Raw genomic sequence first — 27,701 nt, 5'->3', positions numbered from 1 at the left:
ACATAAATATGTAGGTGTAGGCCTATATCTGATATACAAAATACAAATATGATCTACGATATAAGTAATGCCGCCAATACAAAGACCGCCATTGCTACTATTGTGGAGTAGCTGCTGTAGTGTCTAACTGAGACATTTTTACTGGCAGCTGTCTTCACTGTGGTAGGGGGCGCTTGAGTCGCTCCTGGGCTCGCTGTTGGTTTGGTTGCTGTGCTGGGCGATTTGGAGGGTGATGCTGTGCTGGGGATGGCGTAGTCTGCGCATGTCTGGCAGCAGGAGGAAGTTTGCTCAGACGTGCATGGGGTGCCAGAGAGCAGCTGATTCACGACTTGTGTACAGATCTTTCTGTCTCCCCAAGGGCAGTCTGACCAGAGGTTAATCAAAGTAATTAATTAATGGCTAGATAAATAAGTAGGATTTGTAAATGACGGGGTGGGACGCCGGGGATTAGCGGTAGAGCGCCAGACTGTTAATCTGATTGTCTCGAGTTTGAATCCGGGTTCAAGTCAGTAGAACGTCCAGCTCTGATGGGTACCTGACTTAGGTTGGGAAAAGTAAAGGCGGCTGGTCGTATTGCTGACCACACTATCCCTTCATAAGCTGAGGTCATAGATACAGGTGAATTCTACTTTGCTTGCTCCAAAGACCGTCAGGTTCGTTAAGGGACCTTAGTTTAATTATGATGACAACTAACAAATGTCCAGACGGTCCCTTCTTGATCCGCAGTTACACGCCTTGGGTTATAGAGGATATTGATTTAATCCATACTGGGAAATATTCACCTCAATAGCTTTCAATTAGCTTTAAAAACTATGAATAACCATTCACATGTTGATTACTGCTAGTGTTGTCTACAGGGGTTATTAAAAACCTCAAGATTATCCTAGGCTTAACCCTAACCCTAAAACCTCTAGATCAACCCTAACCCGGCCTTCTCTTTAACCCACTTTAGCCGTACCTCAGCCATATCTCTGATCCGCCCTAACCCTAGCCGTACCCAAGCCTTTATATAATCCCATGTAATCCCTAACCCTAGCCGTACCCTAGCCTTCTATCTATTCCATCCTAACCCTAGCCGTACCCCAGCCAATCTTTGGTCTGCTCTAACCCTAACCCCAGCCTCCTATCTATCCCATCTTAGCTCTAACCCTAACCCTAGCCGTACCCCAGCCAATCTTTGGTCTGCTCTAACCCTAACCCCAGCCTCCTATCTATCCCATCTTAGCTCTAACCCTAACCCTAGCCGTACCCAAGCCAATCTTTGGTCTGCTCTAACCCTAACCCTAGCCGTACCCCAGCCAATCTTTGATCTGCTCTAACCCTAACCCTAGCCGTACCAAATCTTTACCGCTAACCCTATTTCAAACCCTAACCTTAGACTTTACCCCACCTAACCCACCAGTGTTCCTGCACGACATGTAGCTCACCTGGTTGTGTTTTATTTCTCTGCGACTCACACTCAACGGAGCACGCGCTGGCATGCATGTCGCTCAAGTAGCAGGTTGACCTGGTCAGTTCTTCTATTGCCTTGACGCACGTTGTGCAGTTCTGCGCTGTAAGAGATCGAACATCATCACACGAAATTGATTTTTTCATTGGTCGAACTGTTTTATAGTACGAACACAATCACACGGAATTGAGTTTTTCATCGTTCGAACTCTTTACATTTTGAACACAATCACATGAAAGGGTAGCTTTAAAATTGCTGTTTCGTTATTCGAACATAACGACACTGTTGAACTTCGATATTCGAACAATATATTATGTAATATTAATTGTTGTAAATTAATACACGGTGAAACTTCGATAGTTTATAACCACAAACTAAATTCGTTGTTCGGATAGAATTACATTGATGAACCTAAATACTCGAACACAGGGGCAAAGCGAGGGGGGGGGGGGCGGGGGATGACACCATTTAGAGGGGTGACACCAAGGCAAAAAATAGCAAAATATATAGAGAAAAACTCGAGGGGGGGTGCAAATCGAAAGTTTGAGGGGGGGGAGGTGCAAATCGAAAATTTGAAAGTTTGTCCCTGGGAAGTGTCTCTATGCCTCTGGGGGGGGGGGGTGACACCATTAAGTGCCGCACTGGGTGACACCCGACCTCGCTACGCCACTGCTCGAACATAATTAAATATGAAACTTTTCTTTTAAGTTTTTTTTTAAATGGTTGGATTTTAAGTGACAAAAAGAGGCGTCATCGGGGGGTGGGGGGTGGGGGGTGGGGGTGGGGGTGGCGGTCAGCACCGTGTGACACCAATTATGGGGTGAAACCTAACTTAAAAATCGTCAAATTTACTTCAAAACAGCGATGTACCCAGTTAAAAATAAACAAATAGTTTGGAAAAGGGGTGACACCAATCAGAAAGGCAAATTTTTAAGAGGAGGTTGGGGTGACACCCTCAGTTACAGGGTGACACCCGACCTAGTGACGCCACGTGGCATAAACTAACACATTTTCGCGACACCATACGTTGTCGTGTATATGTATGACGAAATAGTAGGAGGGGGGGGGCAACGTGTTGTGATGCGAATTTGAAGGGTAATGAAAACATGTAAACAAAAGGGACGCTACTCTAAATGTACTTAAATGTAACAATCCCAACACGAAAGGGGTTGTGTGTTGAAATCTTATACGGGCTTCCTACATTAGTGCTGTGACAAGCTGGCACCAAATCAGGGGCGTAGCGAGGCGGGGCGGGGGGTGCGGACCGCACCGGGTGACACCATTTAGGGGGGTGACACCAAGGCAAAAAAGAGCAAAATATATAGAGAAAAACTCGAGGGGGGGGTGCAAATCGAAAGTTTGAGGGGGGGTGCAAATCGAAAACTCGAGGGGGGGGGGGGTGCAAATCGAAAGTTTGAGGGGGGGGGGGGTGCAAATCGAAAATTGAAAGTTTGTCCCTGGGAAGGGTCTCTATGCCTCTGGGGGGGGGGGGTGACACCATTAAGTGCCGCACCGGGTGACACCCGACCTCGCTACGCCACTGCACCAAATAACTTCCAAAACATTTGGGTTCTATTTACTTTTCTTTATTTGCTGGTGGATATGTGGGGGTAGGGTTTACATTTTTTTTTTAAATATAGAAACCAAGTCCTTCCCTAGCCTTGTCTGGCATACTATTGCCCGGTGTTCTGAACTATTTAAGCCGACCACACAAACATTTAATAATTTCAGACACTCATTACATAAGACGAATTATCGAGTCTTAGATAAAATAAGGTGTGGGAATATATATACTCACAATGTCCCTGGATATAGAGACATTACGGTTCTAAACAAAGCTGTATTGTAAGACGAACATTTCGAAAACTTACTTTTGGTATTGACACAGGGGAGGGCAGGAGGAGCTAGGTAGCAGGTGCCACAGCACATGAAGTCGTAGAGAACTCCGTTGGTGTCGTTGGTGCCACACTGGGTTTTGCTGCAAGCGAGTAGCTTATCCCCATACGTACAGGCTGGGTGATAAAAATAAGACCGATATTTACTGTGTTAACATGAGTACTTTATCTTACGTACAGGATGGGGGTGGTAAAATAAGACCGTTATTTAGTAATGTTAACATGGTTATTTTATATTACGTGCAGGCTGGGTGGTAAAATAAGACCGTTATTTGGTATGTTAACATGGGTACTTTATCATATGTGCAGGATGGGGTGGTAGAAATAAGACCGTTATTTGGTATGGTAACTTGGTTACTTTAACCCTATTCTTGTAGGCAGGGGTAGATAAATTAAGACCGTTATTTGGTGACGACATAGCACTTCATATTATGTCGACGGCCTTAACCGAAAGAAGCAGGCAATCATCCCATGAAGTTGTTAGATTACAGCACCAATATTTACATTCACTTTATAAGACCTTCGAGTATTGCAAGATCTAACTAAAAGTAAAGCTACCCTTTCAGACCTGACGATCAACGGGGCAGATGAAGTAGAGCCCACCTGTTTCTGTGACCACGGCATATAGTGTGATCAGTTTTACACCCAACCGTCTTTACTTTCCCTAACGCGAGTCAATTACATATCACATGATGGATAAATTGTGGGATGTCCGGTGGACTTGAGCATTGGAATTTGAAACGTACGAGTTAACACTCGTGCGCTCTACCGCCTAGCCACGTCACACCCAACTTACTCACAGTGTTTCTTTCAGACTTTTTTCTCCGGGGGGAGGACTAAATTTTCCGGGGGGGGGGGGGGGGGAGGGGCGAACACTGATAAAAGATGCCTGGACGAAACTCAATCAATCAATCCCACCTATCCCTAAGAAAAAAAGCGATGACCCTACCGGAAATGTTGGCAAACTTTGACCTCCAGTTCCGGCACGTGTTGCAGCATGCTTTTTGTACATCCGGTAGATAGCAGTAGGATGAGCTGAGCTCTGCGCATGTCTGGTCGTTCAAAACTTTCCCCAGCACATCGGCGAGTGGGCACTCAGCTGATAAATCACATGAGATGAATTGTCATCGTCTGCCAGTAGTCATTAACATTTCAATATTTTACCCATCTTACATTTGGTCAACAACACTCCCCCAGCTCTCTCATCGTCAACACCCCCCCCCCCCTAATACTCACCGTCAATAACACACTCCCGGCTCGCTAATACTCACCGTCAACACCCCTCCCCCCCGAGCTCGTAAATACGTACCGTCAACAACACCCCACCCCCATCTCAGTACTAACCGTCAACACCCCCCACCCCCGCTAATACTCACCGTCAACAACACACTCCCCAGCCGGTGCCGTGTCGTTACACATCCCATTTAGACATCGCTGTAAAACAAGGACGACAATTAGACAGGGAATAAAGTCTGTTTCAGTGAATCTGATTGGTAACATCTAACTACCATCACAACCACCCTACCATCACTCCATACCATCACACCCCACCACCACACCCACCTACCATCACATCTACCCACCATCACTCCCTTACATCACATCCACCTACCATCACCTACCATCACACCCAGCTACCATCACCATCACCCTACCATCACAACCACCTACCATATCTCCCAAACATAAATCCCTACCATCACTCCCTACCATCACATCCGCCTACCATCACCTACCATCACATCCACCTACCATCACCTACCATCACCTACCATCACATCCACCTACCATCACCTACCATCACCGACCATCACATCCACCTACCATCACCTACCATCACATCCACCTACTATCACCTACCATCACATCCACCTACCATCACCTACCATCACATCCACCTACCATCACCTACCATCACATCCACCTACCATCACCTACCATCACATCCACCTACCATCACCTACCATCACATCCACCTACCATCACCTACCATCACCTACCATCACATCCACCTACCATCACCTACCATCACATCCACCTACCATCACCTACCATCACCTACCATCACCTACCATCACCTACCATCACCTACCATCACCTACCATCCACCTACCATCACCTACCATCACCTACCATCACCTACCATCACCTACCATCCACCTACCATCACCTACCATCACCTACCATCACCTACCATATTATTCCTACAGCAGGTGCCTGTGGCAGGGTTCATGAGGTCACACCTGTTGGTGCCAGGTATGCGGCAGTAGAACTCTGTACACACCTTGTCGAACGGGGACACCTGGGGGGGGGGGGGGGGGGGGGGTTGTATGTTAGTTCACATCAAAAAGGTGTAAGGTGTTCGTTTTTTTTCTTCTTTTTTTTTAAATATATTTTTTATGCTGTGATAAGCTAATAATGCGGAGGATTTGATTTTTTTAATGAATAAATTCCCACAATATTTGGTATTTGGAATGTTTGGGTAAATAACTAAACACTAGTGCCAAATCAAGGGCGTTAACAAATGTAAACACGAGTTCCCGGCCTTACCCTGCAAACGAAGGACTCGTTACCATGGAAACGTTTGCACTGGTCGTCCGCAGTTTTGGAGACTGTTTGGTTGACGATGGTGCTGTTGGAGACTGTCTCTGTCAGGCACTTGCGTGCACTGGTGGGTGACACGTCACGGAGTTATTTTTAGACGACAATTATTAAACTCAAATGGCCATTAAACTAAAATGTCCATTAATCGAAGTTAAAAGTCAATTAAACTAAAATCTCCACTGATTAAAGTAAAATGCCCACTCAACTAAAATGTTCATAAACTAAAATTTCCTCAAACTCAAATGTCTATTAACTCAAATGTCTATAAACTCAAATGTCCACTACACCCAAATGTCCACTACACTCAAATGTCCACTAAACTCAAATGTCCACTGAACTAAAATGTTAACTGAAGTAAAATGTCCACTAAAATAAAATGTCCACAAACTCAAATGTCCACTAAACTCAAATGTCCACTACACTTAAATGTCCCCTTCACTGAAATGTCCAAAAACTCAAATGTCCACTAAACTCAAATGTCCACTAAACTCAAATGTCCACTACACTCAAATGTACTAAACTCAAATGTCCACTGAACTTAAATGTCCACTAAACTCAAATGTCCACAAAAATGTTCACTAAACTCAAATGTCCACTTAACTAAAATGTACTAAACTCAAATGTCCACTAAACTCAAATGTCCACTACACTCAAATGTACTAAACTCAAATGTCCACTTAACTAAAATGTCCACTAAACTCAAATGTCCACAAAAATGTCCACTAAACTCAAATGTCCACTTAACTAAAATGTCCACTAAACTCAAATGTCCACAAAAATGTCCACTAAACTCAAATGTCCACTTAACTAAAATGTCCACTAAACTCAAATGTCCACAAAAATGTCCACTAAACTCAAATGTCCACTTAACTAAAATGTCCACTAAACTCAAATGTCCACTTAACTAAAATGTCCACTAAACTCAAATGTCCACAAAAATGTCCACTAAACTCAAATGTCCACTTAACTAAAATGTCCACTAAACTCAAATGTCCACAAAAATGTCCACTAAACTCAAATGTCCACTTAACTAAAATGTCCACTAAACTCAAATGTCCACAAAAATGTCCACTAAACTCAAATGTCCACTTAACTAAAATGTCCACTAAACTCAAATGTCCACAAAAATGTCCACTTAACTAAAATGTCCACTAAACTCAAATGTCCACTAAACTCAAATGTCCACTCAAATGTCCACTAAACTCAAATGTCCACTAAACTCAAATGTCCACTCAAATGTCCACTAAACTCAAATGTCCACTAAACTCAAATGTCCACTCAAATGTCCACTAAACTCAAATGTCCACTAAACTCAAATGTCCACTCAAATGTCCACTTAATGATCTAAATATACCTGGGGTCTCCCTCTAAATCCGCGAGCCTGGCAGCGACGGCCTGTGACGAGCAGGGTGAGAACTTCCAAGGGTTGTACCTGGTGACGTCACTCTCCGGGTAAGTGGCGTCAGACATCAGGTACCTCAGGGAGGATGGGCAATTGTTGTTGGTGCCATCGTGACTCGATCCCAGGCTGGTTGGAAAATATGGGGGGGGGGATGCGGATAATACGTGGAGATTATTCAACACATTAACGTTGATATGCTTTGTATAAGTTAAGATTACACTGAAAAGGTTTAAAGGGTTAGATTATTCTAGAGTTTTTATAACCAAAACAGTTCCGAGATACGATGATTGAAGTTGTCTTTCATGATGTAGCGCTCAGGGATAATGACGTGACAACAGACCCACAATCAACACTATTGTAAATAGTGTAAATAGCCTACCCTACCCAATGTAGGCGATGTTGGATATAAAATTCTCAGTGGCGAGAGCAGAGTGGTGTTAGGGGGTAATAACTCAACCCCCCCCCCCCCCATAGATAAAGATAGCTTTCTCATTTTAAGTTATAGCTATATGTGTCATTGTTGTCATTGTTGCGTTCTATCGGTTTTATGTTTAAAATTGTGAATGTCATTAGATTACTGTTTTGTATATATATATATATATATATATATATATATATATATATATATATATATATATATATATATATATATATATATATATATTAGTTACATAAAGGCTATATGTACATGTGGGGGATAATTATAACCCCCGCCCATCCCCACCCCATAACAAAATCCTGCTTATGCCCCTAAGAAAAAAATTCTACCTCCCACAATCGCCCCTTAAAATAGCCTTTTGTCCTTATTCCATTTCCAAAAATGATAATAAAGCATACTTTAATACATTTTTTAGCTCTAGACACAAACAATAACAATTGACAAAGGAATATTTACATCAAACACAGAGAACTGTCTGAATCATGTATGTTGACATTGCCAATCTAAAGAATCGAGTCCTTCCACCCCTTTCTCTTACCTGTGTCCCAGTTCATGAGCTAACACCCCTTCACTTTGGTACGCTCCTTTATCCTCCACTATAGAAGAGCTTTCACCGTTTGTGCTGCACATACCACCAACAGTGGCCAATCCTTTTAAAAAAAATAGATTTATGAAATGCCACAAAAAACATTTTTATAAAGTTGAAACTTGAATGCCATAGAATGTCGCAGAAAAAAAAAATATTTTGTTCGTCTCGATCCCAATACAAAATGTATATAATTCAACACCCCCCCCCCCTCCCCCACCCAAAAAAATACAATGGACTGTCTCAAGTTAGAGCTAGGACTTAGTTTGTTTTCGTAGTTTAGGTGGAGTTATGCGGCCTACAAAAGACCTGTATTCCGATCCCGACGATCGAAATATTTAAAACTATAGAGAAAAGCTTGGGTTGATGATAAAGCTTTAGTATAATTCTATATCGTCAAAACTCTATTTTAAAATTATAACTAAAAATACACTCGCGCATACAGTTAACGTAAAGAATGTGTCTAATAAAAGATTGTTAAATACTTTACATCGCAATCTTTAATAAATATTTTTTTATCTAATTATGTCATATAGCATTGACATAAGTCCTTGGACACCATGTCAAAATTAAAACAAATCGGTTTAGTAGAAGTGGATGAAATTGTGTTCGAAAGTTTCGATCCGCGACGGCAAAATACTAAAGACAAAATTTAGCGTTAGCGTTGTATTTTTGTTGTAACACCACCACCTCAACTATTCGTTAGGTTATATTCTGAGTATCAAAACACCTCCCTCTCGTATGTTTACCTTTAGTGATGTTAAATCTTATGCCCTGGTCGTTACCACCATAAATATCATACCTGAAACACAAATGGCAGAAGACATGCAGAAGAAATTACCATCACAGCTTAAATGATACCAATGGAAGACAAACTGGTTAGTAGTTATCTAAAACAAAACTAAATTTACGTTTTCAATATTACTCTCTCTCTCTCTCTCTCTCTCTGCATCTCCCCTCCCCCTGCCTCTCCCTATCTCTCCCCTATCTCTCCGTTGTCTCTCCCCTGCCTCTCCCCTGTTCTCCCTGATGAAATATCGTAAAAAAAAAACGAACTGGCAGAGCCTAGCACATCAAGAACAAGAACACCTACTGCAACAATAATTACAGCAACAGCATCAATAGTAGCAACAACAAGTACAACCGCAGCAACTGCAACTTTAACAATAGTAACAACCGCATCAGCAGCAACACTAACAACAACTACAACAGAGACTAGAACATCAAAAACAACTACAACACCAAAAACAGCGGCGACTAGAACTGCAACTACAATAGCAGCTTTAATAATAGCAAAAGCAAAAGCAAAAACAACAAGTACACCACCAACAACAACAACAACGAAAAACAGCAACCGCAACAACTACTACAGAGACCCGAACAGCATAACTAACAAGTACACAACCACAACCAATAGCAACAAAAAAACAGCAACAACTAGTACAACAACTACTACATAGACTAGAACAGCACAACCAACAACTACACCACCAACAACAACAACAACAAAAACCAGCAACAACTACTGCAGCAACTACTACAAAGACTAGAACAGCATAAACAACAACTACACCACCACCACCACCAATAACAACAAAAAACAGCAACAACTAGTACAACAACTACTACAGAGACTTGAACAGTACATCCAACACCACCACCACCACCAACAGCAACAAGAACAGCCTGCTGCCTACTATGAGCCTGTGCAACACCAACCACTCACGATGTCATCAGAACGGCATGGTCGTGTGGGACTCTGAACGCGAAGACGTCCTTCAGGTATGTCTGGAAAGCCTTCAGGAGCAACGTGGCGTTAATCTTCGTCTCCTGGGTTTCTCTTTCAATTATATTCGCATTCCACGGCGACGTGTTGTCAACCTAAAGCACACATAAACACTAGTCAATTCGAAATTTGGTTCATTCGTATTCTTTATTGTGCTATTACGATGTTTAGCTCCTAAAGAAACGTATATTTAGTCATTTCATTGTTCAGATTTAAACATATGGTTCATCAGCCTATAAAAGAACATCAGAAGCCAGACATAGCAGCAATCTACTCGTTTATCAAACTAAGATCTGTTTGTTTACCTTACTAATGATAGGTGTAATTTTGCGGACCACAAGTTGTTTGCTTCCAAGAACTAGGGTTGACAAGCGCATATTTACCTAAAGTTAAAGTATTTAGAAATACATATATATATATATATATATATATATATATATATATATATATATATATATATATATATATATATATATATATATATATATATATATAATATATGCATAGATATATATATGGTTTTTATTTTATATATTATTATATGAAGCGTATATATTCTATGCTATGCACTTATAAGGTAAGAGATGTGTGTTTTTACCGATGTTAGCAAGTTGTCCAGGTAGTTGTTGATCAAGGTGAGTGTTTTATTTTCTGTGATTCCAATGAGCAGCCACCTGTGAAGGTCAAACATAGTTTAACAGAAGTACAGGTGTACAGGAAAATACGTGTACAAGAACGAGGAAGTTTAGATGATATGGAAAGTGTGCGTGTACCCACAGGTTAAACAGGTTTGTTTGTGTTTAAGGCATCTTCGATTATAAGTGACAGCTCGTTATCTTTTATCTACGCCTATAGGATAAATACGAGGGGGGTGTCCACCCCGAGTGCCTTGATAAATAATTATATTATTATACCAATGCTTCTAAGTCTAATCAGCATGAAATGCTTTACTACGCCACTACAATAACTGAGACCATTTTTGTATTCGGTGCCAGATATTTTTTTCCTGCATGGTTTCTTTCATAAGTATATCTGGTAGAATACATTGTTGGTTTGGAAAATTGAAATTACACTAGACGATTAGCCGTACCATAACTTAGCACTAAGAAAGAACGGCTCATAAGTTGACGTCGGCGATGGGAGATGATGGGGAGAGTAAGGATGATGATGATGATGATGATGATGGTGATGGTGATACTGATGATGATGATGATGATGGTGATGATTATGATGATAGTGATGATGATGATGATGGTGATGATGATGATGATGATGATGGTGATGATGATGGTGATGATGATGATGGTGATGATGATGATGATGATGGTGATGATGATGATGATGATGATGATGATGATGATAATGATGATAATGGTGATGATGATGGTGATGGTGATACTGATGATGATGATGATGATGGTGATGATGATGGTGATGGTGATGGTAATACTGATGATGATGATGATGATGGTGGTGGTGGTGATGGTGCCAGTCCTTACGTACAGATTTTGATACATCCAGACGTCACAAAAACGTACAAACCTTTAATACATAGCAACATCACAAAACACAAAAACGTACTAACCTTTAATACATAGCAACATCACAAAACACAAAAACGTACTAACCTTTGATACATGGAAACATCACAAAACACAGACGTACAAACCTTTGATACATGGAAACATCACAAAACACAAAAACGTACAAACCTTTGATACATGGAAACATCACAAAACACAAAGACGTACAAACCTTAAATACGTAGCAACATCACAAAACACAAAAACGTACAAACCTTTGATACATGGCAACATCACAAAACACACAGACGTACAAACCTTTGATACATGGAAACATCACAAAACACCAGCACATCGATGTAATACGTCTGGGACGTCTGGCGTTTAACCCTCTGAAGGTCAGAGCTCTGACTTAACCCATTCTTTCTGGACTCCATCACCGCCGACTCTGTTTACAGACAGAAGACAGAAACATTGCAGTTTTTATTTATAGATGTCATCGGGAATTTCCGATTAATACAACTGATGTCAACGGAACTTTACGATTAATACAACTAATGTGTGTAACACATACTTAGCCCAAAGACAGTATTGTCCAATGGCGCTATACTTGAGTCAAGGACGATAACTTCTACTCTCCCCTCTTGTAATGAATTACTAAACTAAGGGCAGAAACCCACAGCGGTATTACTAAACTACTATTTAAGATTCAGATTGAACGCAATGCAAACTGTTATTTAAAAAGTTTAACCACGAATAGTGTTCGTGGCATTAACTGCAATATTAAATGAAACAATTTACCCAGGCGAGCTGCCGTGTCCTCTGCCCTGTGCTCGTCTACAACCTCCATGCGGTAGTACTGGGTCACGTGGGTGAACCGGGGTAAAGATGGCTTCAACAAGGCGGAATGATGGGAAATTTGGTATTTCATCCCGTCACGGAAAACAGAACCCTCCTGGAAATACAATTAGAAACTTCAAAACTATACAATATTTAATTATTTGCATCATATATATATATATATATATATATATATATATATATATATATATATATATATATATATATATATATATATATATATATATATATATATATATATATATATATATATATATAGGGCTATTCTTAATAAGATTTTCAGAACTTACCAATACGAAGATAGGTTTTGTGGCATCATACTGTAAGCATTTGACCATGAATGCTGCCCCTTCATGGTAATTGTGATACCCCTGAGCACTAACATACTGCAATATGGAAGGGAGTGAAATTTAATAAATGTCTTGAGGTTTGTTTTTTGTTGTGTTGTTGTTTTGGTTTTTCATGTTTATGAGACATCTTTTTTTCACATAACAATTACCTATTGCGTAATTAAACTGGCAGAGTCTAATAAAATAAGTGTTATCAGTTTTCGTACTTCTGATTGGTCAAGGTCGACAGTTTCCAAGTACACGCCTCGTTCTGAATCCTGGTGAAGAATGTGAATTTGCCCAGGCGACCTCGGGACCTCGTTATGAAACAGGGTCAGGCTCCAGGTCTGTTTGCTGGTCGGGTCATCGACCTGGACTTGCAGAGAATGGGGGTACCGGCAGCTGCCATCGTCATTAACGTCTGCTGAAGGTAAGGTTACCTCAACTACATCACCTGGGTAAGCTATTTTTAGAATAAACAAAATCAAAATCTCGTGACGATGTTTATTTTCAGCATAGTTGTAGTAAAAGAAAGGAATATGGTAAACATGCGGATATCGCTATATACAGGGGCGTAGCGAGGGGGGTGCGGGGGGTGCGGACCGCACCGGGTGACACCATTTAGGGGGGTGACACCAAGGCAAAAAATAGCAAAATATATAGAGAAAAACTTGAGGGGGGGTGCAAATCGAAAGTTTGAGGGGGGGGTGCAAATCGAAAACTTGAAAGTTTGTCCCCGGGAAGGGTCGCAACGCCTCTGGGGGGGGTGACACCATTAAGTGCCGCACCGGGTGACACCCGACCTCGCTACGCCACTGGCTATATACAACGTGAAAGTTAAATGTGTTGGAATATTTCCCTGTGTACTCTCTGCGCTAAATTGAAACAATTCCACTGTGACTGTGTTTTCTTTAGAGTTTAGAGTATAGACAAACGACAAATGTTTTTAAAGAATAAAAACTAGGTTTTCCTTTTTTAAATAAAACATTATAACATTATGCATTCAGTTTTTAAAAATGGCCTAAAAATGTGATAAAATTCTAAATCTGTTTTCCGCCGAAAACTATTGCGATAAGTGAACAACCACTTTTAGCCAAGTGATTTTATCACTACTTTAATCTGTATCACACGGCCATATTAGTCTGTCTTAACCCCCCCCCCCCACCCCCCACCCCACCCTTCCTTCCCCCATACACACACACACACACATATATAGATTATAGATCTATATAAATTATAAATTAACTTTTGCAGAATCCATATCATAAAAGGGACATTTAACAAAGTGAAAAATTCAACACACGTTAAAGCAGTGCCTTGATTTAGTTTTTTTTTTATTCCACATTCGAAGTCAAATTTTTGAAAAAGTAAAAACATTACACAGCACGCTTAAACATATTATAAACAGTGGCGTAGCGAGGTCGGGTGTCACCCGGTGCGGCACTTAATGGTGTCACCCCCCAGAAGCGTAGCGACCCTTCCCGGGGACAAACTTTCAAATTTTCGATTTGCACCCCACCCCCTCAAACTTTCGATTTGCACCGCCCCCCCCCCCTCAAATTTTTCTCTATATATTTTGCTATTTTTTGCCTTGGTGTCACCCCCCCCCCCCTAAATGGTGCCACCCGGTGCAGTCCGCACCCCCCCCCCCCTCGCTACGCCTCTGATTATAAATAAATTAGTTCTTTTGTATTTTGTTCACATTTTTAAAGACAAAACTTCTGTCTGTTGCAATAAAAAAAGGTGATTTCAGCCCAATCACAATGGCAGTTAAACCCAGACAGCGCTTTATACAGTGTTTCTTCCAGACTTTTTTCTCCGGGGGTGCACTTGAAATCTTCGGGGGGCGGTAAACTTTCTTCGGGGGGGGGGGGGCGGACACTGTTAAAAGTATATATTTTCTATATAAATTATATAATTTTCATTTCGTTCGGGGGGGGGGCGGTAAAAAAATTTCGGGGTGGGGGCTTCGCCCCCCCCCCCCCCCCAAGAGATGCCTGGAAGAAACTCTGGCTTTATACAAATGTAAATACACAAGTTTAGGGCATAAACATCCGGGTCACTATAAAACTAGCTCCAAGTAGATCCGGGCACAAATCCACGTTTAATAAACTGTAAACATCACGTGGTTTGAAGTAACTCAGTAACATGCGCAGTCATTACGCCTTGCAAGTTAGACGGCTGTGTGAAGTAAAATCTCCTGGACTTTAATTAATCGCTAATTTCCCAAATAAAGTCTTTACAATGTTGGTAAATAAGAGCCTCGAACTTCCTCCCCACCGCCAATCTACGATAATTAGCCACTATATTGTGCTTTGAAACGCTAATCTGATTAGAAACGACATTTGGAGAGTGTTTAACTAGAAGAGTGTGGTGTATAATTACAATTGTGTTTTAAATATATAAGTCTCCGATAGTGTAGCTAGAAATGTGTACTGTAAAACTAGAAATATGTCTCCGATTGTGTCGCTAGAAATGTGTACTGAATAACTAGAAATATGTCTCCGATTGTGTCGCTAGAAATGTGTACTGAATAACTAGAAATATGTCTCCGATTGTGTAGCTAGTAAAGTGCACTTTATAACAAGAAATGTCTCAGAGAGTATTAATAGATCTTCGTTGGAGCGTTGAAATAACACACCATGATTGTTATTGCTTACCTCGTCACAAATTTCCTACTACCCACCTGTATCATTGTCTGTGTCGTCTCCCTCCCACCTATATCATGTTCTGTGTCTCCCACCCACCTGTATCATGTTCTGAGACGTCTCTCACCCACGCATATCTTATTCCCAGTCGTCTCCCACCCACCTATATCGTATACAGGTTCGTACTTTTATAAAGTGGGGAACCTGTACCTCAAAGCTCAATGACAAGAGTTGTAAACAAACAACCATTTTCAAGGTGACCTCGGTACCTAACCTTAATCTACTTCCGTATCTTCGCGCATAGGTTGTTTTTTGTTTGTTTTTTTTCAATTTCCTCGTATTTATTTATTTTTTTGAGATTTTATGGCCAATACTTAGCCCACTCAAATCTGTTATGCTAGCCAAATAGTGGGTACCTTTCCCTGCCCCCTCCATTAACAAATTAATACCTTTGTAATTAGAATAAAATGAACGTTCGTACTTATTAATAACAAATTGACTGTGCTGTTATAAAACCGCAATAAACTTAAACAATTTCTGTGTATATAAACTGCCAACACAAAATAAACTTTAGTATTTATCAGCATAGGCTGACATCACAAAATGAACATTCGGGGAGACAACTCCATCTACCCTGTCTCATGAATAAAATGCTATCATACAGCACTAGCCTGTCTCACACATAACCAATATAAACCTGTCAATGTATAAGGCAAACCGGCCAATTAGCTTGCGCCATTTTATGAGACAGTTACTCCTGATTTAGTGGCATACATCAGCATTATTTACAACCTTAAGAGAGTGAGTTCGAATCCGGGTTCAATTCAGTAGAACGTCCCTGAGTCCACACAGCTCTGATGGGTACCTAACTCACGTTATGGAAAATAAAGACAGCTGGGCATAGTGCTGACAACACGATCCCATAATATGCTGAGGTCACAGAAACAAGTAAACTCTATTTGCCCCGTGGACCGTCAGGTTCGAAAAGGGAACTTTACTTCTACTTTTTACTTAATTCATCGAGTTACTAATTCATTATCCCAGTACAGATAAATCATATCACGAGTCGAACAAGGATTAAAGCTCTTCCGTGTTAACATGTATTGTATAATTTGTGTACCGGATTTTGTTATCTGTGAAGTTTGGTGTGATTGATAGGTTGACTTGGATTGGTCCAGAGGCGTAGTAAAGGGAGGGCTGGTGGGGGAAGAAGAACATTTCATTCTGAGCTGCATTACTTGATTAAACACAGTCAAAGTTAAGAAATAAATCACACTGCTACTTGTCTTTATGGACTTATTTGACTATTTTCTACACCAGTTGTGTGACTCCAAAATAAATACACCTAAGGGAGACAAAAACGTCAAGACCTTTCCTAATTTGGGGGAGGGGGGGGGGGGCTTTTTCACCAACGAGAATAACTCTATAAAAATGAGCAGGGTCGCAAAATTGATAGTTTGCCCCGGGCACTGAAATGGGTCGCTACGGCCCTGGTTCAGTGTTTCTTCCAGTCTTTTTTCTCAGGGGGGAGGGGGCACTTGAAATTATTTTTTGTGGGGGGGGGGGGGGAGACGTTTTTTGGGGGATGCCTGGAAGAAACTCTGTCCTCAATAGGTCGTTTATATTTGTAATGCTGTTGTAAAGAAAGGAGGATGTTCACGCGTGTATTTCTTATCGGATTATTTATCAATTCATTGGGTCGGGTGTTACCCATGCGGTCCGCACCCCCCTACACACACACGCCCGCATTATGACGTTACTGATGTCACGCATTTTTTCGCCAAATCGTGTGTCCTGCCCCCTTCTCGTATGTCACAGATGAGGTCACATACTTTGGTACAACACTCGATGTTGTCACACAGTGTGACATTTTCCACGACCCCACCAGTCGGCTACAACATTTGATTGTGACACGAATTGTCACATTTTGCCAGATCCCAAATACCTTCATCCCATATCCCTAAACTGAGCCACTCAATTCCAATACAGTGCTAGACTCCACCCTTTTCTCACTAAGTGTAAAATAAAGTCCGGTAACTTGGTCATTTTTACCATTTTTAACTGTACCTACAACGGGAATTTTAAAAATCGATTATAAATTGTACGAAATCATATATGAACGGCCCCTTTGATATAGCGATTATTGCTTTCTTTATAAATTAAATACGTCGAATTCATACTCAAAGGAAAATATAAAAAGTGACTCGGGTATTTAATAGTACAAACCGAACACGTGTAGAGTTGCATCCCTTACTAAAAGAATACCCCACGGTGCGCCGTCATTCAACAGCGGGTATAATAGAACTATAGAACCACAAGGTTTTGGGTAAACAGTGACTGGCGACACCCCGCTGCTTGAGTCAACATGTCCATCAAAGGCGCCCTCTGTAGGCGGACAATATAAATTTCACATAGGCTACCAGGAAGTGGAGTCCGTTTATAAAATAAATGAGGAGTTCGGGTTATAAAGGATGGTGTACGAGTGTTTGTGTTTAATAAATAGTGATTGTAAAGAGGAGTCTTCACAATAATTTGTCCTTTTTTAATAGTGTCGTTCACCCCAACCGACTTTGCTTATCCACAGATTTTACATAATGAACTTTAAGTTCTTTCTTACCTCTAAAAGTCTAAACCTAACTATAACCCTTCGTTTTAGCCCTAAGGTTAAAGCAGAATAATATCATTATATGCGTAAGCCGTAGTTTAAATCTAAACATAGATTTAGTTGTTAGAGTAATGTCTTTGGTAATTTAGACCAAAGTATAACATATCGTGACCACGTCTTGCTGATAATAGTAAATATATATATATATATATATATATATATATATATATATATATATATATATATATATATATATATATATATATATATATACATTTAAACATGAAAGCAACGTGAGACTTTAAATAGGGTTAGTATCAGTAAACTTATTTTCCATAACGCACGTTTAACACACGAAATAAAAGGTAAAGAAAACGTATTTTAAAATATAAAATGTTTAAACAGGAGGCCTACATAAGTAAACTGCATTTTTAATACAAGTTTTACAATGATTTTTATTAGCGCAATAACCATAGCGTAGCGTAGAGCATAGGAGCACCTTTTGAAAAGAAATATATCGACATAAAAAATAATGAACTTTTATTGGCAAGAATTATGTAGTTAAATATCATCTAATCGAATTTTGTTTGCTTTGGATTGTAAATAGCGGCGTCGAGTTTGAGTTGAATGGCTGGCATGACGAAACAAATCTTGGCTTTCAGATATTTCCTACACTATTGTGCCTTAGTGTAGCCTACTCAATATTTATATAATATGTATGTTAGGGTGGGGAGGGAGGGGGCATGATACATACACGTTTGATGGAGGTTACTGTAGTTGTGTTTTTTACGTATTCGTTATCTTTCTATCGCACTATCACTGTCAAGCAATGCTCAGACGCCAGGCATATAGCAGTAGGGTGATGAATCGAGCGTTGCTTACATCAATACTGCCAGCCACTAGACCCATGTGTTATTTACTTTTATTTTATTACTTTTTATTACTTAAAAGTAGCACCCTGAAGGGCGCTGGGAAACGCGCCTGATTCGATTTAGTGAAAGATTATAGTAACCCTTCGCATCCGTAGTGTATCGCACTCTTTAAAATGAGTCGCCATATTGCTCATGGGGATTTCCGGGGCGCCAAATCGCACTCTACCTGGACGTCGTTTTTTCAAAAAAAAAAAAAAAAAACCTTTCCAGGAGTATTCTGAACAACTGCTGTTCAAAGCTCCGCGGCGATCAGATTGAGAGGTGTAATTATGCGTAAAGGACAAACCCGGGTCTACGACCAATTCCCGAGAGACACTTGCCCGAATGCCGTTTTGCCCGAAGGCCGATTTCCCGAATGGACACTTACCCGAATGCGACAAATGCCCGAATGGACACTTGCCCGAATTCGACAAATGTCCGAATGCCACTTGTATATATGCCACATTTATATATTTATATATACACATATGTATATAAAATATATATATGTACCTATATATATATATATACTAGAATACCCGTCATCCGTTGGATAACTGTGGGTTTCGCGGGTCATCCATCAAAAAACATCACGTCTGTCACTCAGAGGCATAGCGACCCTTCCCGGCGCCCGGGGACAAACTTTTCGATTTGAACCCCCCCCCCCCCCCCAAGATTTCGATTTTCAACCCCCCCCCCCCCTCAAACTTTTGATGTGCACCCCCCCCCCCCCCCCCCACTCAAACTTTCCATTTGAACCCCCCTCAACCTTTCAATTTATTTTTCCAAACCATTTTGGCGCCCCAACATATGTCCCCCCCCCCCCCCGCCCCCCTCCACCTCCCCCCGCCTCCCCTTCACCCCCCGCCTCCCCCCCCTCCTCGCTACGCTAATGCAGTGTCACTTATCGTCACAAAAAACAGACCCCACATTCAAAAATATGTTTTTTATCTTTTAAAAACACCGAAAACACCGATTCCGGACTATCCCTTCATATACTGACGTCACAGGTGACCTACTCAACTCTACTTCACCTGCCCAGTGTCCCGCCAAGTCTCAGACAACAAAAACGATTCCAGCCGAGCATGTCTCTGACCACACTATCCCTTCATTTGCTTAGGACAAAGAAACAGATGAACCCTACTTCACCTGCCCTGTGCCCCGCGAGGTCCTGATAGTCAACCTTATCATTCACATATAGGGCTTAAGAAAAAATAATTGAAAACGTAAAAAAAAAAAAAAAAGTTCTATTAATGTTTATGACACTGACTTTAAAATTTAGCCTTCATTCTCCAAAGCAAATTTTAAAATGCTTTTCTGGCATATCTAGCCCTGGCCACCTATACCATGTTTAAATAATGTAAACACCCGCCATCTTGCTCGTGGTAAACATGGCCTAAAAATTGTCGGAAGACATGCGTCCGGTCCGTACGCCATATCCGGTCCGTACGCCATATTGTTGTTAGCAGCCGACCACGCCTCCAAGTTAGTGAGTAATCCTACTATATCTAGATATAGAACCTAGATAACAAAAAAATCCCATGTATTCTCGAATTAGATGATCATTGAAGCTAAACAAAGATTTATATAAAATAATTAAGGCCCGAAATAGATTCTAGATGTAGAATTTACATTAAGTCTAGATCTAGAATTTACATTGAGTCTAGTGACCTAGATCTAGAATCTAGACCTAGGCCCTAGGCTAGATTCTAGATTCATAACTTTCCTTCGACAGCTGAATTTTAGATCTAGAGAAATTTATTGTAAAACTAAATGAAAAAAGACAGTTGAAAATTGATATAAGTGTTGGAACGTAATAAATACAGCAAACGGACGTATTGTTAAAGTTAAAGCCGACAGAAAATTAGCTTTAGAACGCGTTAAACATTGGAATGGGAACACAATCTTCTTCGATAGGCCGCCATTATCGATGTAAAAAAATAAACACATCATGTGACGTCACTGTTTCCGTCGAGTCTAGTGGCTTTTCAAATCTTTTTTAAAAAAATGGGTTAATCTGCATATGAATAAATCAATTAATTAATTAACGTCTTTAAATAAATTTGTGATCAACAGTCTGTCTGCATTAAAAAATTATTCTCTACCTGCATACCATTTTACAGCTTTCCAGATAGAGTCGAACATATCACAATTTTCGATCAGGCAAACAAATAAATATTCAAACATGTAAACAAACTTGACTTTTAGTAGTATACTAGAATACCCGTCATCCGTTGGATAACTGTGGGTTTCGGGGGTCATCCATCAAAAAACATCACGTCTGTCACTCAGAGGCATAGCGACCCTTCCCGGCGCCCGGGGACAAAGTTTTCGATTTGAACCCCCCCCCCCCCCCCCCCCTCAAACTTTTGATGTGCACCCCCCCCCACTCAAACTTTCGATTTGAACCCCCCTCAACCTATCAATTTATTTTTCCAAACCATTTTGGCGCCCCAACATATGTCCCCCCCCCCTTCCCCCCTCCACCTCCCCACCCCCCTTCCCCCCCCCGCCTCCCCTCCCCACCCCCCGCCTCCCCTCCCCACCCCCCGCCTCCCCTCCCCACCCCCCGCCTCCCCTCCCCACCCCCCGCCTCCCCTCCCCACCCCCCGCCTCCCCTCCCCACCCCCCGCCTCCCCTCCCCTACCGTCCCCCCCCCCCCCTCCTCGGTACGCTACTGCAGTGTCACTTATCGTCACAAAAAACAGACCCCACATTCAAATATATGTTTTTTATCTTTTAAAAACACCGAAAACACCGATTTCGGACTATCCCTTCATAAACTGACGTCACAGGTGACCTACTCAACTCTACTTCACCTGCCCAGTGTCCTGCCAAGTCTCAGACAACATGTTTTTATCGTTTAAAAAACAATTCCAGCCGAGCATGTATCTGACCACACTATCCTTTCATATGCTTAGGACAAAGAAACAGATGAACTCTACTTCACCTGCCCTGTATCTTGCCAAGTTCAGATAGGCAACGTTATCATTCACATCTAAAAAAAAAAAATTGAAAAAAAAAATTTCATTGACATATTGGTCTAGAACCCGTGCCTCCTGCATGAGAGCTGACTACGCTACCATTTTAGCTATTTACTCGTGACGTCACAAGTGAATTTTTATACTATACTATGTGTCTCCTTATGCAACTTGATTTACGCGTATAGATTCTAGATCTAGATCTAAAAATAAGTCTAGTAGTACTAACTTTCAAATTAAATTTTATCTTAAATAAGCCAAACAAAGATTTATATAAAATAATTAAGGCCTGAAATAGATTCTAGATGTAGAATTTACATTGAATCTAGTGACCTACATCTAGGCTAGATCTAGATCTAGGCTAGATTCATAAATTTCCTTCGATAGCTGATCTTTAGATCTAGAGAAATTTATCGTAAAACTAAATGAAAAAGACAGTTGAAAATTGATATAAGTGTTGGAACGTAATAAATACAGCAAACGGACGTATTGTTAAAGTTATGACCGACAGAAAATTAGATTTAGAACGCGTTAAACTTTTGAATGGGAACACAATTTTCTTCAATAGACGCCGCCATTTTATTGTACTAAAGAGTAAACAAAAACCTGTGACGTCACTATTCCCACAAAGTTTAGTCAAGGTTTTAACATTTTAAAAAAAAATGGGTTATTCTGCGTAGGAATAAATCAATAAATTAATTAACGTCTTTAAATAAATTTGTGATCAACAGTCTGTCTGCATTAAAAAATTATTCTCTACCTGCATACCATTTTACAGCTTTCCAGATAGAGTCGAACATATCACAATTTTCGATCAGGCAAACAAACAAATAAATATTCAAACATGTAAACAAACTTGACTTTTAGTAGTATATAGATATATATATATATATATATATATATATATATATATATATATATATATATATATATATATATATATATATATTATATATTAATATGTATATGCAATTTCTATGAGTTATTAAAGAATACGTTTACATCGATGTAAAACCTAGAGAGGAAAACGTAATCCTTCTAAAAATAGAAATTATTTTATGCACTACTTCTCTATTGCATGGACTTTATAAGACGGAGCACACATGCCCAAGCACCAAGTCCGAGTCTTCACCCCCACCCCCACATTTATTTCCACCCATACCCCCTGCCCCACCCAGTGTGTCCTGCTTTTGATCTTGGATTAGTGACCCTGATATTTGGAAATCGATGCGTGTCTTTTATTCCAATCTAAATTTTAAAAAACCGGTTTTGAATCGCCTTTCATAAATGATGTCAAGATGTTGAAGAGGGGTGAGAGTGGTGCACCAAAACGTGACAGTGCATTTAGTTTCTTTAAGTTTAGTTGAATACCTTTAGAAATTCATTATCCGCCCTTTGCCCCAACAAAAATACATTAAAGGGTGATAATTTTCAGGAACACACACAAACTTCTTAACCATGGCAAATGTTAATTGATTTACAATTTTAAGCAGTTTAATTATTCCCTTGAAAGCTTTATTTGATACTCTGGTAAACGGGGCGTGGTGGGAATGAAATTCCTGGAAAGCTAAGTCACGTCATTCACTGCCATGTGCTTTAGGCCTTAACTTCGCTTTTTTAAAAACGTGCATGTAGAACATTAAGGTGTTGGCATGACTTTAAGCACAGGTCAAAGAGGCCAAATTAACCTTCTTGTGCCCCCCCCCCCCCCCCACTCTACCCCCTCCCCCCCCCCCCCCCCCTCCTCCACAACCACTCCTTCCTGTAATTACTGTATATCAATATTTGGATAAATATAAGATTTAATAAAGAACTAAAATTAGTGACTGACATACAAAGCCCACCCCCTGGGAACGCCCATAAGGCAAAAGGATATTGTGTGTAAACAGCTAGCAGAGCATGACTTTTTTAAATTTTCGTAGTCTATTTAAAATAGATCCTTTATAAAGAAATAATATTGCGAAAGATTTTTCTCACAGCGTTGTAACAATCAAGGGCGGTAATCAACACTAGGCCGTCTGCACGTAGCCGACAGACAAATAAACGATAAATGAAAAACAAATAAAGTATTGCTTTTTACGCTTTTTAGTTTCAACCATCTAACAAAATGGTTAAGTAGACAAATAATTTTAAGCGTGGGGGAGGGAAAATTCTAAATTTAACTAACACATAAAAGTATATTGTACACCTTATTGAATACGGTTTCTGTTTTTCTTTAATAAAAATATTCTTTTTAAAATTACGATATCTTATTTTATAATACATTTTAAGACGGAAAAACCAAATAGACACCTGCTGAAATCCATATAAACCAGCCCTGTTTTCAACTAATCTTCCATACGCTTTTATACTCCTCCACCACCTTTGATGGCAAACATGTTACAAACCAGCCTCTTTTCAATTTTTGAACCAACAAGCTTTAAATTCAATGTATCTTTTGTATTCATTTACATATTTCCTTATTTATTTACTATACTCTGTACACCAATGTAACTATCTTGTAAATATCCACCCAAACGGCGTGGAATGTTACTGTATTTGTTTTAAATTGGAAAATAAAAGTATAATAAAAAAAATAAAGAAAATTTAAAAAATAAGGGAACGTTAAAAAAAAAAGAAGAGCCAAAAGTTATAATAATTTTCAAAATTTCCTAGTTTTTAAAGAGCCGCTGATATTTTTTTTTTCAATATTTAATTATTTGATTAGGATTAAGTAAATACATTTAATTTGTTATTTGAAACAGATAGATTTGAATATGAAATAATATTTATTCATATAAAAACATACACATGTTTCGCCAGAAAAATAAAATTAGTAATCAAAAAATAAAAATATAGGACTACACCAATCCACTTTAGAAGCTGTTAATTTTTTTTTAATTTTTTTTTTACGGATAACACTGGCTCAGGAAGTGTCTCCCATTAGCCAGACAGGCCTCAACACGGTAAACTCCGACTAATTGGCTTGGATATCGGTTGGATTACCGTGTATCTGTAACTTCTGTCCTTTGGTTCTCAGCAGGCCAATCTTCTACCCCACAGAGCCCAGTGTAAACTCGCACCCCACCGTCCTATACCCGGCTCAACAGTAGGAAGCTAACAAAAAGCTACGTCACTCACGTCAAATTAATTATTACTGACGGATAGGAAAATGCATTCTAAATTAACATTCCCCAATTAACGATATTCGAAAAAGTCGGCACTTGGGCAGTGGCAAGCATGGAATGGTTGTCACAGGGCTGAGTTTTTTTATCCTGTTTAAACGTGTGTATCTTTACAGTATAATTTTTGTTATGAGTTATGAAATTGAAATAATATAAATATTAATATGTGTGCAAGGTGCTGGAGAGCCGCATCGTGACACCAAAAGAGCCACATACCGACCCCTGTAACATATGATTAAACTCTTTGCATTTCGGTCTTTAAGAACACAGAACACTGCCAAACACGTCTACTTTTTAGGTTAATATTAATATCTCATTTCAATTAATGTTTTTTTTTTTTTTTTTTTTTTTTTTTTTGACTTTTCACTTACCAGAAACAACAGTAAGAAAACAGAAACATAACTGGACTTTTATTGCGTGAAGCTTCATGCTTGCCCCAGGTAGTCAATGTTGCAATCAGTAAACTGAAATTAGTAATTATCATTAAATTAACTGTTCATTAAACTCGTGGCAATTTTGTATGCAGAGTGTATATTGTGCCAAGTGTTGGTACAGTAAAAAAAAATATTCTAAGTTTTCTTATTTCCGCTGAGTAAGCTTGTGAAAGAATGAACTCATACGGTGCTATCATCAAACATAAACAATTAGCGATGGTTTCAATAAAATAGCGTGACGTTTATTTAGCTGATTTCATTCTCGCTTATCGTCACACATTGTGATAAATTGTCAAAAAGTTAATCTTATGGGGTCATCCATAAATGACGTCACACTTTTTTGACGATTTTTACCTCCCCCCTCCCTTCCGTCACACGTCGTCACAAAAAGCCAGACTCAAAATGGAGTATTTTAATCAACTTCTATTACAATTTATTAAAACAGTTTTCTAAAACGCGAAATAATGTTCTAAAATTCGTTTTTTAACATTGCTTTTTTATAGTGCAAAAGTGTGACGTCGCACCATCTGAACCCCCCCCCCCCTCCCCCTCATCACACACCGTCACAAAATTACGGACCCCCCCCCCTCCCCCCTCCCAGTGTGACGTCATTTATGGACGACCCCTATAGTCTAACTGCTCCTAAGTACAATTCTGTTAAAGAGGTTTTAAATAAATAATAAACGATAAATGAAAAACAAATAAAGTGTTGCTTTTTACGCTTACTAGTTTCAAGTATCTAACAAAAGGGTTAACTAATAATTTATATAATTAATTATTTATTATTATTATTATTATTATTATTATTGTTATTGTTGTTGTTGTTGTTGTTGTTGTTGTTGCTATTATTATTATTATTATTATTATATTTTTATCTTCAAAGGTTACAAGACAACCAATGGCGTGGAAGTGAAAGCCCCAAATGCTTATGATAACCTAGATTGACAAACAAATAACGTGCAAATGAAGTATCCAACTATTCTATCATGAGATCAAAATCTATAGTATTGTTTAGGTCTCAATTTATAGTTATTTATGTTTGTATTGTGGATATTGATTAAAATACACATTAATGGTAATTTTTTATGTAGGCCTATGCTTTGATTTTTTTTTAAACGCTGCAAAATATGTAGATTTTTTGCTTATATGCCTACAGCTTATAATTTTTTTTAAAATATCCTTTTTAATTCAATTTTCTGAACAATTTTCGAGTTTCCTAAAAGTGCATGCAGACGAAGTTAACAGACAAGGCATAAAAAAACTGGAGCAAAAATTTGAAGTAAAGGTGGACGGTGGTGATGCAGATTTCGTTAGCTGGTGACCTTATCTTTGGGAAGATATAGACCCAGAGATATTTACTACAGAAGAAAAACCTTACAGCAAATACCATCAACAGATTTATATTTATGTATATTATATGGGCTGTGTTTACCGCCTGTATACATAATGTCTATTTCTATATAAAGCCTACATCCAGTTTGATTTTATTATATTTTTAGATATTACAATTCAGTTATCATTTACTTGACACAGTTATTATATGAATATTATATCTAATTACTTATTTGTAAGAGATTCTCATAAAATTTCACGAGTTTTCATATATTATATTAATGTGTGTGAGCTTTTAAATAACTAATGGTTTCGATATATATATATATATATATGCATATGTGTGTATGTATATATATGTATATATGTGTATATATATATGTGTATATATATATATATATATATATATATATATATATATATATATATATATATATATATATATATATATATATATATATATATATATATATATATTCAGAAATACTTTTTTAAATTCTCAGTTTCTTTATATTTTACATTAATATAATGAGTTGCCCCATTCAAAGGGCCAATATTATGAACAAAATATTTTCCTACCTTTATAAAACGTTTTAATTTTAAAAAACGATCCGATTTCTACTCATCACGTGTGACACCTACGGCCACGCTAGTGAACTCAGATGTCTAACTTATCCACCTAACCATGATATATTGATATAGCCCATTACTTCAGTGAGGCCGCCCTAGTTTTAAAAATAAAACGACACGA

The 27,701-nt window shown here is 39.2% G+C and overlaps 1 protein-coding gene across 1 annotated transcript; it reads right to left on the bottom strand.

Annotated features, from left to right (window-relative positions):
- Positions 1–27,701, bottom strand: LOC131956789 (zinc metalloproteinase/disintegrin). Its single transcript, XM_059321380.1, has 19 exons — positions 27,530–27,701; positions 25,556–25,648; positions 13,103–13,338; positions 12,837–12,932; positions 12,487–12,640; positions 12,004–12,133; positions 10,761–10,836; positions 10,468–10,545; positions 10,103–10,257; positions 9,126–9,178; positions 8,329–8,440; positions 7,304–7,477; positions 5,896–6,013; positions 5,540–5,647; positions 4,722–4,779; positions 4,295–4,444; positions 3,322–3,462; positions 1,428–1,553; positions 1–364 (listed from the first exon to the last, which is right to left on the bottom strand). The coding sequence occupies exons 2-19, from the start codon at positions 25,611–25,613 to the stop codon at positions 54–56; spliced, it is 2,334 nt and encodes a 777-aa protein (XP_059177363.1). The 5' UTR covers positions 25,614–25,648; positions 27,530–27,701; the 3' UTR covers positions 1–53.

This window comes from Physella acuta, unplaced genomic scaffold (assembly GCF_028476545.2).
Source record: "Physella acuta isolate Inbredline_101_S28 unplaced genomic scaffold, ASM2847654v3 ptg001176l, whole genome shotgun sequence".
Lineage (NCBI taxonomy): Eukaryota > Metazoa > Mollusca > Gastropoda > Physidae > Physella > Physella acuta.
This window is presented reverse-complemented; position numbering and strand designations above follow the sequence as displayed.